Source organism: Argentina silus (genome assembly GCF_951799395.1).
Source record: "Argentina silus genome assembly, chromosome: 4".
Taxonomy (NCBI): Eukaryota; Metazoa; Chordata; class Actinopteri; order Argentiniformes; family Argentinidae; genus Argentina; species Argentina silus.
Genome location: NC_139658.1, coordinates 7,026,776 through 7,044,072, shown reverse-complemented (window position 1 = coordinate 7,044,072; position 17,297 = coordinate 7,026,776). Strand labels below are relative to the sequence as shown.

Here is a 17,297-nt window from a genome sequence, read left to right as displayed (position 1 = left end):
TATTTTATTATTTTTATTTTTTCTTTGCTGATATGGACCTATGTGTCTGAAATAAAGCTAAATACAATACTATCTCTCCTTTTAAATGGTTCATGAGTGGCTTGAGGATTCAGTGTTGTTATTATTTATTCATGAGTGTTTCTATTGTATATCTTCTCCTCTGGTTTTACGGCTGCTGTGGTCTGGGCCTGTGTCCGGACGTGACTGTTTTGTTTTCAGTTTTTATTTTAATTTCCTCCATATTAACCGACTGAAACAGGCTAACAGGTCGGCCGGGTCGGTCGGGCAGCAACCTGCATGAGGGGAGATCAGACCAGGAAATAAGGACATTTTGTTCTCTCCCTCTCTGGAATAAAACCCACTGAAGCCAAACCAGGCCTTCGTGCCTCACTGGACAGAGGAGTTTGTTTCCTGTCAACGAGATACAGGGACTGTTCATGTCAACAACACAGTCAGGAAATAGCATTTGATTTGACGTTAATTCAATGGAACATTTTCTGGAGCTAGCTCAGCCTTCCCTGATTTGTTACCAAGCCTTGTCAAGCACTGGGTGTGTTTGATCTGTCCCCTTCCCACACAGCCCAGATGGTCAGGTCCTCTTCATTAGTTCCCAACTACTTCATAACTAACTTGCTGTAAGTTGCTGTTAGCAATGCGTTGGTAATTAGCTCGGGTGTCTCTGTACTTTTCACCCCCCCTCTTATCTCAGCAGCCACTATGAGTAACAAGCGTGAGGACATGCAGGGGCGTACGCAGCTGATGATAATATTAAGAGGATTAGATTATGTAGTGAATCACTGTATGTAGAGTATTGCGAAGAACAGTAATTAATAAAGAAATCATGTTTTATTTATCATGGCCTCATCAGTGTCTTGGCATAGCATTACATAATTACAAGTCATATGCATCACTCACTGTACAGTAGTAGGTGTTTTACTGTAAATGTAGCAAACCATGAAATAGCCTTAACTGTATTGGTCTGCTGTTATACTGTATTGTATGTAAAGGTCCCTGCTATTAAGGTATTTGTACCTATACTGTACCATACATTTATGCAGTATAAGCCCTGCATGTGTGTTTGATACCATTCCTCATGCCATCCCATGCATTACAATGTGCCTGTCCTCCAATTCCCCCCCCCCCCCCCCCTGTGCTTGACTGGCCTGGTGAGACTAATGCACCCTGTCAGACAGTGGTTTATACAGTCAGAAGACTGTAGGTGCTTCTCTGCTTGCCACATAAACCAGGGTTGTACAGTATTCAATAGGAGTAAACAAGATACAACGTATTGATGAGGTACTACCAGAATGTGTCCAGTAAGAACATTGATATTCGTTAAGGTTGCAAAAGGTTTAGTTCATTGGTTACTGTCCATTGTGCCCTATTGAACGCACCCCAACTCTCTGGTCTTCCTGAGCAGGGCTTGAGGAACCAAAACAACTGGTGTATCTATATCTTAGTGTTTGCTTCAACTGAGATGCCCTAGATTTCTCACCAATAGCCTCCTCATGTTCTTAAGTTTCTTGTTATCTTCACAGTAGTTTGACTTTTATTCAACCTTTTCCTTACTGTTTTTGAATTTTGTGGGAAACAAATGTCTGAGACATAGTTTTAAAACCGCAAGGTCTCACGTTTTCTGTGTTTAAAGACAAGTGGCTGCCAGCATAAATGTAACAGATATTATAAATAAACTAAGAGGAAATGCTTCCTTTTTTAATTTATTTTTTCTGTTTATTATTTGTCATCATGTTACTGTAGCAAAGTATTCATGAAAAAACATGAAAAATATGACAGCAACTTAAAGACAATCTCTTTGGCAGCGTGACACAGAAATAAGCAAATTGAAAGGACAGCACATCCATCAAAAATATTCCCCTTTAAGTTGAGCCTGCAAACTATGCAGTGATTTATTTATAAATGGCCTGTACCCTTACGGAAAATGTCACATCTCTATTTTTCTATTTTAGATGTATCCACCAATCAGCAGGCTCTAATGAGAAACAACAATGTTACAGAGAAGCTAATAGCATTTGACATGTGCTAGTTACATTTGTAAGTCTTTTGAAATTGCTTTGTGCTGATGATGCTTGTCAACAGAGTAGTTTAGTATCATTTATATTTTGTTACAGCTGTTTGAATGTAGGATGATAGTGTCTTTTAACAGTTATTTTTTACTGAAGATACTACAACCATGCATTCAAATACTGTCATACTATTTTCTGTTTACTAATGACACAATAGTAATTATATCATAAACATAATATGTATGTGACAATAAACAGCGTTTTTCAACATTCAATGCACCAGACAGCATTTTCTGTCTCTGTACATGTAGACTAGGCATTTCAAATGGTAAGAAGTTTACGTGCTATACCTATAGTTCAGTAAGAAAATCCTCTTCATGTATCATGTATATATATATATATATATATATACTGGACTGAATTAATGCATTTATGCAGTGTATTTAAAAAGCAATAGTCTCCATGCTATTATGCTAAGAAAATAATTTCTCCCCCAGAATCATTTCTGATGAGGGTCATTTTGATAAAAAAACATTGATCATAATTTTTTGAACTATAATTGCTCAATACATGCATACTTTTTTAATGAAGAGAGTGACTAGCCTCACATTTGAATGCAGATATGTTGTAATTTAGGGCAGCGCCTCTACTCTCTGTAGAGTTGAGCACAAACTCCCTCTACTCTTTCCCCCCAAATCAGGCCTGTTTCTCCCATCTGTTTTTCTCCACCATGACTCATAGCTTTTAGTCTTAGCACTGGCTGGATGCATGTGATGCACTTATCAATCAAGGATCAATGAATATGATTGCAGAGAGGAGCTCTATGCTTGGAGTGGTATTGATTGGCTTAAGGTCTGGACCTTACGCCAGTCCTCATTAGTGTTCTCTCCATCCACTCCTCTTCTTCCCCCTCTTCCTCCCACTCTTCCTGCTGACGTGGGTGCTGGGTGATTCTAACTGATGACAGTCCTAAGTGCTTTAAGTGAAACGTATTGATCACAGGTGTTGGGAGCCATTTGCACAGCTGTCTGCACCTTCAGAGCACAGGCAAGAGTAGTAGAGATGCCCACACACACACACACACACACACACACACACACACACACACACACACTCACACACACACACACACACACACACACAGAAGCAGCCCTGCTGTCCAACAGTACATTGAGACATTATCCAGACAAGGCCCTGCTGTTGCACTTGGCATTCTGTCTATTGATCCTAAAGATCCTACACTCGAAAAAAAAAAGGTTCTAGTATAGTAACAAAAAATGGTTCTCCATTTGTCCCTGTGGGGGCGCACTTTGAAGAATCCTTTTGGGCTCCAATTAGAAACCTTTGGGGTTCCATGTTGAACCCTTTCCACAGAGGGGGTTGTGCCCCTATGGGAACAAATGAAGAACCCTTTTTCTAAGAGTGTTCTATAGCGAGTACACTGGTATCACATATAGGTAGATGCCCATCCTGTATCCATGTTGTACCGCATTCCTCACTCACCCACCTTCTCCCTCACTCACTGGCTCAGGGTAGGCTCTGCAGGCAGGCAGGCAGGCAGGCAGGCAGGCCCATGGCTGTTCTCTCTCTGATGGAAGTTGTTACCAGCCAGGGCTCACCTCTGTGTCATGCCCTCTGAGCGCCTGCTGCCCTGCCCACACTGCATGGTGCTGGGTCAGACTCCTGGGTGTGTGACCTTGGCCAGAGGGCTCTGGTGGTTTAATCAGCAGTTCACCCAGGTCTCTCTCTCCACACACCCAGGCATGCACTCGCACGCGCCTGCACACACACACACACACACACACAGCCAACCTCCTGCACCTTAATGAGTTCACTCTCCCAGCCCAGAACCGTCTTGCACCACAAATAGACTAGTGGGTGTACTGAGGCTGGAGGAACAGCCAATAAACCACATCGCTTGGCCAGCAGACATGGCCTCTGAGCTGTGGAGGGCTCAGACACAGGCAGAGAAGAGGCAAATAGTGTTTACTCAACTCATTATGCAGCAATAACAAGCTGATATTATTATTGTATCAGTCTGTTTTACAGCCTGACTCTGGTGATAGTCTTCACCAATTGATTGGTTGATCATCTATAATGGACAATTTCCTTGGACTTTGGCATTCAGTTGTTCATTTAGTAATTGTCCTGTCACAAATGCACGCACGCACGCGCACCCACATAACACACGCACACGCACACACACACAGTTAACTCCCTCTTTCTCTTGGAGAAAGTTTGAATATTCTATTGAAGCAATTCCAACTTTTGAAATTAACTTTGACCCAGGGGCGGTGCTTGTGGTTTAACGATAATCTCATCAAGGGCAGAGACCCTCACCCTGTTTTTGCCTCAGTAACTTTCTGTTTGCTGAAAAGCACTCAATCGGCAATTGTTGTCTGGCCTTTTGTTGGAATGTGAATAGCACCTTATTGATTGGAGGCAAAATGTTTTTAATGTTGTAGATGAGATTTTTGGATTGCTCACTAATGGGAAGATGGAAGCCCATTTTCAATCTATTTTCGACTCAAGTCCCAAATTGAAAATCTTTACGGCTGTAATTAAGTCTGATTCTTAAAAGAACACTGAACTCAACGTTTTTCTCCTCATCGAGCCGTGACAATGATGTGTAAATACAGAACATTATAAGACTGGGGATGAGCCAAAGCTCAAAGGTAATGCATAACAAATAGAGAGCTGTATTGATATTTCATCTAATCTAATGGGATTAAAAACACATTTGCTCATGAGGAAATTGTTGTACCTGTTTTGCCAGATAATAGACAAATAATAATACATATATAATCCATACATAATAATCCATATATAATAATAGATACATATAATCATGATACAACACAGGTTCTGTAAATTCCTTACATATTTATTGTTACCAATGTCAAATGTCCTGACATTGAAGAAGTGTTCGAGCCTTGTTCAACGATCTATAAAATCTAATTTGTACATGCAATTAATAATTTAGCACCAACCACTATCAAGTATGTTTAATATGATCTCTCAGTATACTGTCCAATGTTTTGGCCATGGTACAGTATAAGTATAGTACAGTATAGTACTCTCAACTTTGAAAACATTATGACTGTAATATATGCATTATACATGACTAGCAGCGTAGGAGAACCTTCTGCACTGAGAACAATCTAAGCATATGAACATCAGACGCTCATGTGTGATGAATGTTGCACACTGAGACTGACTCTCGAGGTTCCTGGTAGAGTTGACAGTTTTAACACGCTGCTCCCTAAATCTCCAGTCCTCAGTTAGGACTGAAACTCCCTCAGTACCCACGCCTCAATGTTGGCTATTTTAAACATCCTGCTCCTCTGTCCTGACCCCCAACTAACCCGGTCCTCCAGAGTCATCTCAGCCTCTCTCACAGGCGGTTTAAGGTCAGGAACATTCTAATCAAGCAGCTGATTCAGGTGGATAATTGAGTCTCTGGGGGAGGAATCACAGACCTCATATAGTACAGTAAAGGCCTACTAAACTGAATGTGCCTTGGTGTTCATACTGTTAGTGGTTACTATACTAGAACATGTGGTGTGCACTACTGATGACCACTCTCATACCTCTTTCAGACAGAGGGGAAATTGCTCTATTGCAGCTCTTCAGTTATGCCTTTTAGGTCTCTGAAAGGGAACGCTACGTGGACGGGACTAAGGCCTGTTGCTGTGCGACTGATAGTTGAACCGCCATTCAATCGTATGTCAACAAGTGCAGGCTGCCAAAGTTAGTGTGGTCCTATCCATGTGTTTGGCATTTTAAATAAAGATTTTGACAATCTGGAGACAGTGTGGCATGTCTTCTTTTAAAATACGGTCAAAATGCCATGTCATGTCATGATTCAAACTTGTTGGCTGGCAAGGTGGTGTTCGTTGTTAGGGTAACTAAACATGAGCGTTCCATGGTGTTGTTGACTGAACGCTTTGTGAAAGGGTACAGACGCTTCAGAACTGGCACTCTATCTGAAAGGTTATGCTTAGAATAATCAATCCAATTGATTGACAGTTGAAAATGGATTCAATTACGATGCGCAATTGAAGCTGTATTTTCTGTCAGAAAAGGGTATTCGTAGGCTGACACAGTATACTGTATGTGGTGTGCAGTAGTTATGAACACAGTATCCTAACTGCAGGCTGTATTCTAACTGAAGAATATATTCTAATTGTAACTGATAGAATGTATTGTAACTCTGGGATGTATTCTAGAATGTATTGTAACTTTGGGATGTGCTCTAGAATGTATTGTAACTTTGGGATGTATTCTAGAATGTCTCTAACTTTAAGATGTATTCTAAGTGGCTAATGTGTTGTAACACTAACCAATCCCTGTGTGTCTTTTCCAGTGCATGTGAAAGCAGGAACCTGTGAGGTCATCGCTGCCCACCGCTGTTGCAACAAGAACAAGATTGAGGAGCGATCCCAGACTGTCAAATGCTCCTGCTTCCCCGGACAGGTTGCCGGGACAACAAGAGCTGCTCCATCTTGTGTGGACGGTACGGCGCATGTTGACCTCAGTTATGATGTTATTACAGAATATATTATCATATTATTGACATTTGACATTTGATTGATATCTGACATTTGATATTGACATTTGATTATAGTGAATAGTTGGCGATTATGAATCATATGGTAAACAAGAGAGGCAGAAATAGCATTGTCAATCTGACAATTCATCACTCAGAAACAGTATATTTACTTGATTCTATTTCTATCTCTATTTCATTTATTTCAAAATGAGACAGAAGACTGAGTATATTCTGTTCAAGATTGTCAGTTGTATTGCATCTGATGATGACCCTCGCCACTGGATCAGGTCTCAGTATCTCACGTCAGTGAACAGAGATCTTTCGATGATCTTTATGGCCTTTCAAACTGAATCACTCATCTCCTGAATCACTCATCTCCCCCTTCACTTCATATAGACGTCTGCTGTCTGTCTGAGGCCTGAGTGTGAGACCATGTAAGACCTTGTGTTGTGTTCAGTGGAGCAGAGAGAAGGCCAGGTCATTTAATATCATGTCAACAGTGGCCCAGCACTGTCACAGGTGAATCGATCCCTCCCTTCCTATCTTCTCTTCTGTACTGTAATGGCTCTGACAGGGGCATCCTCTATCTTGACACCGTTCTCAGAGCGCAGCGGAGAAATGTCAAGGGAAGCCATGGCTCCCTGCAGTCCTTCTCACAGCAACTCTAGACCCTGGCGCTCACTCTGCTCCCACCTCTGCTGATCTGCTGATCCACACACACACACACACACACACACACACACACACACACACACACACACACACACACACAAAACACACACACACACACACACACACACACACACACACACACACACACACACAAAACACACACACACACACACACACACGCACACACACACACACACATGCACACATGCACACAGAATGAAGGATCTATACTGTCGGCTAGGGATCAGAAGTCCTCCCTTCGCTCATCCTGACATGTTTCTAGAAGAAGATACTGTTATGTGGGTTGAGTTGTTACTGTGGCAGTAGAACGTCTGTCTGTCAACCTCCTTGTGGAAAGGGCATTCACACACACGCACGCACGCACGCACACACGCATTCGCATCCGCGCTCACGCACACATACACACACACACACACGCACGCACATACTGTGTTAACCCCTCGCTTCCCTCTCTTCTTTCTCAGCTTCCATAGTTGCACAGAAGTGGTGGTGCCAGATGCATCCCTGTATGGACGGGGAGGAGTGTAAAGTCTTACCAGACCTGAAGGGCTGGAGCTGCAGTACAGGAAACAAAGTAAAGACCACCAAGGTGGGTGAGAAGCCAACACAAACAAACAAAGTAGGCTGTTGTTATGAAGAGAGGCAATAATCCCTTGAAATACGACATGCAGGTAAAGCTGAGGATTTCCCCAAGTCTTACAAAGGCCAAAAACATGTTCAGCGGAAGAGCCAAAATTATACTTCAGCATCTCAGAGAACCTCCCTATCTTCCATCTGACCCACTTCACAAGCATTTGGCACAGGGATGAGAGAGCAGGCAATGGCCGGGCCTGCCTTTGAACAGTGGGAGTAGTCTTGGATGGAACTTCAAAAGAGTAATCGAGAAACTAAACAAAGGCAGAAAAAAATAAAAAAATAAACAAACAAACAAACAAACTGAAAAGCAGCCCAAGAAGCTGAGGAGTGGATGTGTAAACCAGGGCAGGATCAAGTCTGTACTACATCTACAGATTAATAAAGGTTATCTGTGCCTGTGTTGTGTTGTGTGTGTGTGTGTGTGTGTGTGTGTGTGTGTGTGTGTGTGTGTGTGTGTGTGTGTGTGTGTGTGTGTGTGTGTGTGAGTGTGTGAGAGTGGATGGGGGGTGACACACTGGGCCCCAAGCCATCCATCAGGACCTAGTGTTTGACTCACCAAACGCCTGTACTTGAGCTGCCTCCTCCATAATTCATACTAGGGGAGGCCTAGGCAGAGCTTTTTATTTTAGCCAGGTTAATAATTCATAACCCTCCTCACACAGACACAGGCGAGCAGGGAGGCAGACAGGGCTGCAGGTGGCTGAGAACTCGACAGAACTTCTGCTATTTGATTTGGGACTCTGTGGGGTTTCCTCCGTGTTCAAAACACACCACCCTCACCCCTGACCCCCACCCCCCACCCCCCACCGAGGGACAGCAGGGGAAAGTCACCCTACACAAGAGGTGTCTGTGACAACATCACACTGATGATCTACATTGTTCTGGAAAACTGATGTTGTCAGCAGTGAAGATTCAATAGCTCTTCTTGAATCTTTCTTTATTCTATTATATTTCTATTTCTTTCCAAATACGAGATAAGACTTGTTACATTCCGTTCAAATGTTGTATATGATTTATACCTTTCACTGATAGAATGTTTTTTGGTATTTTATTATGTAATTACAGTACAGTCCCTCACTGTGTGTGTGTGTGTGTGTGTGTGTGTGTGTGTTTATCTGTGTGTGTGTTCATGCGTGCATGGGTCTGTGCCTGCATGCTTGCTTGCGTGGACACACACACACACACACACACACACACACACACAGGGTTATAGCTCTCTGACACAGGGACAAAAGGAGGGCTTGGGGAAGTCGTCTGAGAGGAGCCTTGGGGGCACTAGCTTATGATGTGATTTATCACTGTGAATCTATCATCATGTGAAACATCGTTCCTTATCAGCCATTTCACCTTTGGACATCAATAGGATTTTGATCCATACAATAGCCCTACGTGTGTGTGTGTGTGTGTGTGTGTGTGTGTGTGTGTGTGTGTGTGTGTGTGTGTGTGTGTGTGTGTGTGTGTGTGTGTGTGTCAGAGAGCACAGGTTTATAACTCTGCTGTCCCCTCTCTTTTCACCTCCTATCAATCAACCACCATGTAACATAGCAACATAGAGCCCATATCACAGGTGTTACAGTGTTGGGACAGAAAGTGTCGGATGTTGTTGATGGGTTGCTGTTAGAGGTGGGATATACTGTCTACAGTATATAGCATACAGTTTGAGTTGTCTGTATGCTGACTGTATGCCTTGCCACATTGGAGTTTGATGGAGAAATGGTCGTGGCTTAAATTTTTCCATTGAAATCCTTTTATATCATTCTATTTCTATGTAAAGGCATTTCACAGGTGTGAGAGGTTTAAACGTACCAATATAAACTTTTCTATCTATTCACCAGATGTATCACATTCTATGGTAACGGTAGACTGCTACAGTACATTATATGCAAATCTGAGCCCATAGTAATGTGCAGGATATAGGATGCAAAGCTGTGTGAAATCACATTCTTTCAAAATGGCTCAGACAAACTGGCGCACGCAAGTGTACGTTTCAATTTACCACAGAGTAGCTTTTCCATTTTCGTTTTATACCCTAGACAATGTGTATCTCCTGCAACAGCAATTGAATCAAGGCAATCGAACAGTATTTGAGTTTCTGTCTCTGTTTGTTGTGCTGTACTGCTAACGTACTGTTGCCTTGGCCTGCTATGAATGGATGTCATGTGACACCTGGAAAATCCAGTATCCGTCCTATGTGATAGAAATGTTTGGGTTAAAAGATAACGTCAGACATTTCCATCTATAAGGGGGTCGATCTATTGCCTGAGAGGTGCCTTAAATCATTGTATCGATCGTTGATGTATGTCTTATGGCTCCATTAGCACATGGCTAGAGGCTGAAATTGAGCGGACCGAATGGGCCCTCAGGGCAACAGTAAAGACTGGCAAATGAGATGCTCCAATCCTGTGTGTGGGCGTGTGCGTGTGCGTGTGCATGTGTGCGTGCGTGCGTGTGTGCGTGCTTGTGTGTGTGTGCGTGCGTGCGTGCGTGCTTGTGTGTGTGTGTGTGTGTGTGTGTGCGTGCGTGTGCGTGTGCGTGTGCGTGTGTGTGTGTGTGTGTGCGTGCGTGCTTGTGTGTGTGTGTGTGTGTGTGTGCATGAGTGCGTGCGTGTGTACTCTTTTAAAGCTGGACAGCTTTAACAGACCATACTGAAAAGAATAAGAAGAGACAGACAGGAAACACAGACGCACGGCAGCCAGGTTAGTTTAGCTTCCTCGGGAGATCAATGTCACAACACTCCTCAACTTAACAATTCATGTCCCTCTGTTGCACTGCCAAAATGATACTGGGATTCACACCCATGATAAGAAAGGCCATTCATGGCAAATTCAAAGGCAATTCAAAAGAAATTCATACAGAACATAAGAGAACAACAACATATCCAAATAACAAACAATTACCTGTTTTCATCCATGGAAGAAGGGCTTAGTTTGTTTGTCGGCAAAGCTTTGAATCCCGAGCTGACTGGTCAAGTGTGGTCTTTTATCCTGACACAGTCTAAGCATCAAAACAATTAGGACCGCCCTCTGTTCTCTACTGCCTTTGTGTGTTTGCCAAGTGATAACCTGCCTCACAACACCCTCACATCAGCCCAGTGATAACCCCAGCCTCCGAGCTGCCTCATCCACAACACCCTCACATCAGCCCAGTGATAACCCCAGCCTCAGAGCTGCCTCATCCACAACACCCTCACATCAGCCCAGTGATAACCCCAGCCTCAGAGCTGCCTCATCCACAACACCCTCACATCAGCCCAGTGATAACCCCAGCCTCAGAGCTGCCTCATCCACAACACCCTAACACCAGCCCAGCAGCATACTGGTTATGGTTATGGTTATAATGGTTACAGCATAATGGTTCTCGTGGTTGCCTTTATAACGGGTTTATAAAGGTTTATGAGTAGTTTATTTATGAGTAGTTTACCTATTCATTTGATAATTCAAAAAGTGAGATTTTATGTGGATGTACTGTTATGAATGCTTAATAAATGCATTAGGAAATTCTTACTGTATAATGTGCACACCAACCCTTTGTAAGCCCTTTATAAAGGTAACCTTTAAGTAAACCTTATTCTCAATTTTAGCACATGTAAAAACACCTGTTTTAGTTGGGACTGGTAATAATGACTGGTCATGTCCCCCATGTTTCCAATACTAACACTATAGATGGATGTACAGTAGGAGGCTAATGCTAATCTTTAGTATTTTGTAATGTCTAATCGTGAGACAGAATACTGTACTTATTCTGTAAACCTATGCACTGCCCAGTGTTGTGAAACCAAACAGTGGCTGCTTCTCTTTCCACACCCTGTCCCCTGCTTGCTGAGGAATGTCACGTCGATGTGAAGATTAAACTGTGCCTCCCAAAACAGCAAGCATGGCTTCTTCTGCTCCAGAGCAAGGGAACAGAGGATCACACACCGATGTATTGTTAGATGTTTATGTCGGATGTGTGGGCCATGAACACTGACACCTCCTGTCACCTGACTCCCCTTGCTGTTTTCCAGGCCAAGACAATTGAGCCCCCGCCAACCGCTAATTGAATGGCACTTATCGGTGCCAGTAGTCAAAGTGCAACACCTTTGTGTATGTGTGTGTGTGTGTGTGTGTGTGTGTGTGTGTGTGTGTGTGTGTGTGTGTGTGTGTGTGTGTGTGTATGCTAGCCCCACTGATAATAATACCTCTTGCACCTGAAGAAAAGTCTGAAAGTTACTCGTGTTCCACTTTTATAGGGCAAAACACCTAACAGAGGACAACAACCCTATTTTTATGACCATGTTAAAGAGCAAGAATAACACCTCATACCCCATGGGCTGTATAGCTGATGACAGCACATTGGATTAAGATTCAGTGTAATACTTATGCTAGCAGAATGTCTAGATGAATAATGTGTAGCATATTCTGAAAGCAATGAACACCACCATATACATCCCATTGTATCAGAGTTTCCAGACAGTAGGTCCAGTATAACTATATCACCAAGGACAGGGGAGTGATGGACGTGACAGCAGTGGTTTAAACATCGGAGGCTATACAGGACTGTAGCATTTCTGACAGATAAGCCTAACGGCTACAGTCAGGTAGAATAGACCATAGAATGCGAATTATATGGAACAGACAGTATGGTGCTTAAGGCTTGATACATCATTTATACCTCCGCAAGGACATCCACTCAGCTCTTTATACTGTAGCAGACATGGATTGTCATCTGCTTTTCATCCATAGTTTTTCTGCTTGTGATTGGCTAGCCTCCCCAGACATCTGCAATTGCGCAATTTCATCCGCACGGAATCTATCAGATAAGCGGACGCTGAAGGTATAAAACGGCTTTCAATCAAGCTAATCTGGATGGTTCTTTTGTAATCTACAGTATGTGCAACTACTTGCTCTCTCTATGGGTTTATAGTCCAGCAAGATCAGATTGACACAGGTTTTTACAACTGCCTTGTGTCATAATCTTCACCCCAAATCTCCGTTTTCAGCTTCAGCATCCATGAATGTCTTTGACATGATTTCCTCTTCTTCTTCTTTTTCAGGTCACACGATAGTCCTGTCAGTCCTGGATCACACGACTTGACAACATCAGACTTCTTCTCCTTGACAGAAACCATCGGACTTCTTGATCTGATGACCACCATCTATTGTTAGATGGTGGAACCCAGAGACCAATAAGGACAAAATGGAAAACATTGAGGTTCCACTAAATGGCTACAGAGCGCTGAACACCTGGAGACCCTGTATAGACCATATATCCAAACGACAGGACTACTACTGAATAAACCCAATACCTAGCCCTTAATGTACCACCCACCAAAAACCCTGTTTGTGTTTTTCCTCCATTGAACTAGGAGCTCCCAACCTTCAAGTTATTTATTGAGTAAATGACAAACTGTGGATTACAGAAGATAACCTTTAAAAACGTGACGTGAAACCTGAAATCTACAAAATGTTTTTCCAGTTTTTTGCACAGAGAGCTGAGAGACTCAGAAACGTGTCTGTGTTAATAAGGATCTGATTAGACCGGAAGCATTCATCTTCATTCCTTTTTAGCCTTATGAAGAAGCAGACATCTCTTCAAGGTTTTTGATTTGAAAATATTAGGTGTTTAGTTTTAGTAATTTTGTTGGATCCACAAGTCTATTTTTGAAGACTTGATACATCAAAGGGAAAGGCCACAGTGAAATACAAAGTACAGTACTAACTATGTAATGGTGTTTTAATTAACGTCACCATGGTTCACCAAACCAATTATAACATACGCTGAGATCCAATGGTTTTAATGATATCTGTTTTTAAAAGCCTGGTGACCAACATTGAGTACAAATGTCAGTATTATCTCAATAAACCTATCTCAATGGATATGTCACTGAGTTTTGGTTTTGTATGATAGTTTTAATGACTCTATAACTGTACATTTTCCAACAATAACACCAAGAACACAAAGACAGCAGTCTAAGAAATGTGAGCCAAATTGTGAGTAGGCCCCTTCAAAACATGCTTTTTTCCTCATGTCACACTAAAAGGTATTAGAAGTTATTGACATTATGACACCACTGCTAAAAGCCACAGTGCTTACATGGTATTATAGAGGTTTACAAAGAATGACAGGATGCAAACTGAGGTCAGGAAGCGGGCAATTCCACAGTAACAGAATGACCCTGGGACTACATGTTTCTCGTTCAAACATACGCCAAACAAAAACCCTTGATAGCAAAGTTGAACAAACTATACAACTCTATGCACAAGGACTACTTCTAACAATTCTAACTGAAAATGTTAAAAAAAAAAGAAAAACGCACTGTGCATCTTAAAGTTCAGTAACAGAAAAAAATGTTAAAATATCTTACACTTAAGTGTGTTTTTGGTAACAGAATGACCCGGAGACTGGGCAATGATTCTTAACCTTACAGAAGCCAAACCATTTCCTTAAAATTAAATGTAAGTGTTGATATTAGTTGATCGGGGTCTATACTTGAACATTAAGGAATTTCTATGTTTTTCTAAACACCTTTAAATACTTTTTCTGGTAGATGTATTCTTAGATGCTTTTCCATATGTTTGACAAAAAGTCAAAGCCTTTGCTTATCCCTATTTTTATGATGCAATATGGTTGATAAATGTATTTCTGACTTAATTTCCCCAAAATATAGACTTAGCTTTAATTTGACACCCAATTTGATATGCTCTGATGATGAATTTCACATTTTGATCCTCATGAGTCCTTTTACAGGGAACTGCCCAGGGGTATTCATCAAAGCCACAACACTGATTCCCACTATGTCTCGGTCTAGGCACCTCCTAATAGGTCCTGCAACATAATGAGTACCATTACAATTCAATGTACACTCGCACCTCTTCGCCCATTGTTGGACCTCAAATCCTTGCATTCTCTCTGAAACACTGCACTGCCTGAGAGAGGTCAGGAGCTTATACAGGTGTGTTTGTCTCAGATGAGATGATTTATATTCAAACTGTGATCCCAAGTCATGTTTATGTCACTGCCACTGTCCCAGAGAGGCTTTGTCGTGTCTGACTTGTGTAAGGCAAGGGTAATGCTATTAGCATAATATCATTCTCAGGGAATTTGCTGCAACTAATTTACAATTAGCCAGTCTTGCAAATAGTGGGATAATTGAAGGGGAAGAGCACTCATAATTAATATTGGTTGTGTTCATGGAAGGGCTTGAGTCTCAAGAATGCCAAATGCAGAGATGGACCCATCAACTGAGTATTTTGACTCCTGTAGCAAACCTTGCAAAGACAAGGCCAGGAAATTGCATGACTATACTTCTGTAAACTACCTCAAATCTGGTCCATTTGGCGAACGAAGATTAGGTTAGTTTTTTAAAACAACTCTAAGCATTTTGGAATCATTTAGAGAGTAAATGTTGTCATTACTGAATCTGGCCTCTGACATGGCTGATAAATGAAAACCCCCTGATCTCTACAAAGATGTTGTTTTGCTTCTATTTGAGTGATTTCCTGTTAGGCGCTGCCTGCCTGTGAGAAATCCCAAGCGTTGTTAGTGCATGTCATTAAAAGCTTACAGAAAAATAAACCGGCTGTGGAATTCAGTGCGCGCAGTCTCTGGGGTGGGACCGGACGCAGAGAGAGCTTGGGCCTCGACTGCAGTACAGCAGGATTAGTCAGCCACGGCTTGGATGCCATACTGTTTGTGCTACAGCTGCCCGTAATCTGTGGGGGCCAAGGGCGAATGGCACATCCCTCCATTTCGACACAGATATATACTCTGGCCATTACCATTACTGATATCCTTATCAACATGCAGCACCATCCCCGGCCCTGTGGAAAGGAAAATACATGTCTGAGAGACGGCAGTCAGACAGGCAGCTCACAGGCAGGGAAGAGGGAGATACGGATGGAGAGAACAAGTGGAGGTGTATTTATTTATATAACTTGTATATATGACATTTTCACCTCAGGGACATAACAATTTCTCTTGGTGTCATAATAAGGATATTTATGACATGTAGATCACATATATTTGCCATGCATTAATGGTTGTGATTATAGATATTTATAGCACGGCTTTGTTGAATACTCAAATGTGATTGGTCAAGAGGGTGTTATTATTTTTCTATAAGAGCACACAAAGTCCCAGTAATAGCCTCCTCACCTTTCCAAACTAATGCGCCCAGTATTGAATTAAGCGGGGCTCAGCTGAGGTCACACGTTATCCACATGACTGACAAAGTTACAGAACCAACTCTGGCAACCACACAAACCTGAATTTAGAAACCTGAGCAACAAGGGCAGAAGGGGAATGTGATCGCAGCTACCTAGCACTCATATATTGTTGCCAGGCGAACGATTCAATCTACGCCGCACTGTTTGGCTTGTGCTTGGCAGTGATGGACACAATGTTGTGATCATTGCATCAAGCTGGCTAACGACAGCTGAATAACTGGATGACTACGAGCTGAATTTAGCTTTGCTAGTGTATGATCCATTATTGTCAGATTCTTTCCATTGGTCTAGCAACGTTTTCATTATTGAAAAACACGTATAAAAAAGCTACAATGTCCTGAAGAGTGTTTATGGTGTATGTATACATTTTGCAAGTGAAAGTGATGAGGTAGCCATGCTGATATCGTGGATATCGGAACAGCTTTAATGTGTCTCGGCCAATCCCAATGCTTGATTTGATAAACCCGTTGTAAGAAGAAAGGTACTATTACACACCAACTAACCTAGTTGTCAAAATATTTCAACAATTTTGCACAAAACCAGATGACTATTTTCGCAAACAAATAAATGATGCACTCATGTTGTTGTAGTAGCTGTGGTATAAGCAAGTTAATCAACTTTGAGTGTAAAGTTAATCAATTTCGCGGTAAACGGCTCCGCCTCTGGGCCGTTTTACACCTCCAGGGCGTTGATTGTTGGTTATCCCATATGTATTTGTTGCAGTATTTTTGGAAGTTCATTAACACCTCTATAAAGCTTTACATGTGTGGGCTGTATAAGTATGCAAGTCTGTTGCTGAAGGTATTTCCAGGAACGGTAATTTAATCAAGTAATGTAAAAATTCAGTGCACTGCCTGTGTTTTGCATGATTTCATTATACCTCAAACCCAAGAAAGCACTTTATCACATATAAGTGGTTCCTAAAGACTCTAAACAGCCCAATGCTTTAGAGGGGATTTAATTTTTTCTGCATGTCAATTCTCCACTGTAATTGAAACAGTACATTCAACACCGAAAGCTCCCCATAATGAACATAATTAATTAAGTAAAAATTGAGGAGACATGCTACCCCAGATCAGACCCAGGGGAGCAGCGCTGTAGGGGAGGGGGGTCTACGGTTAGCAATCCAGGTTGCCTCTTGTTTGGTTCGAAATCATTAAATTACAGTAATGACTAATTTCTCATTCC

At 42.0% G+C, this 17,297-nt stretch overlaps 1 protein-coding gene across 1 annotated transcript in view; it reads left to right on the top strand.

The window, feature by feature from the left end:
• The window catches only part of tafa3a (TAFA chemokine like family member 3a), a 58,549-nt gene extending 44,807 nt beyond the window's left edge, over positions 1-13,742 (top strand). Inside the window, exons 3-5 of the mRNA XM_083667890.1 lie at positions 6,391-6,540; positions 7,734-7,858; positions 12,938-13,742. Of these exons, the coding sequence (XP_083524016.1) occupies positions 6,391-6,540; positions 7,734-7,858; positions 12,938-12,949 (287 nt within the window). The 3' untranslated portion in view covers positions 12,950-13,742. The remainder of the gene's footprint in view (positions 1-6,390; positions 6,541-7,733; positions 7,859-12,937) is intronic.
• The last annotated feature ends 3,555 nt before the right edge of the window (positions 13,743-17,297 follow it).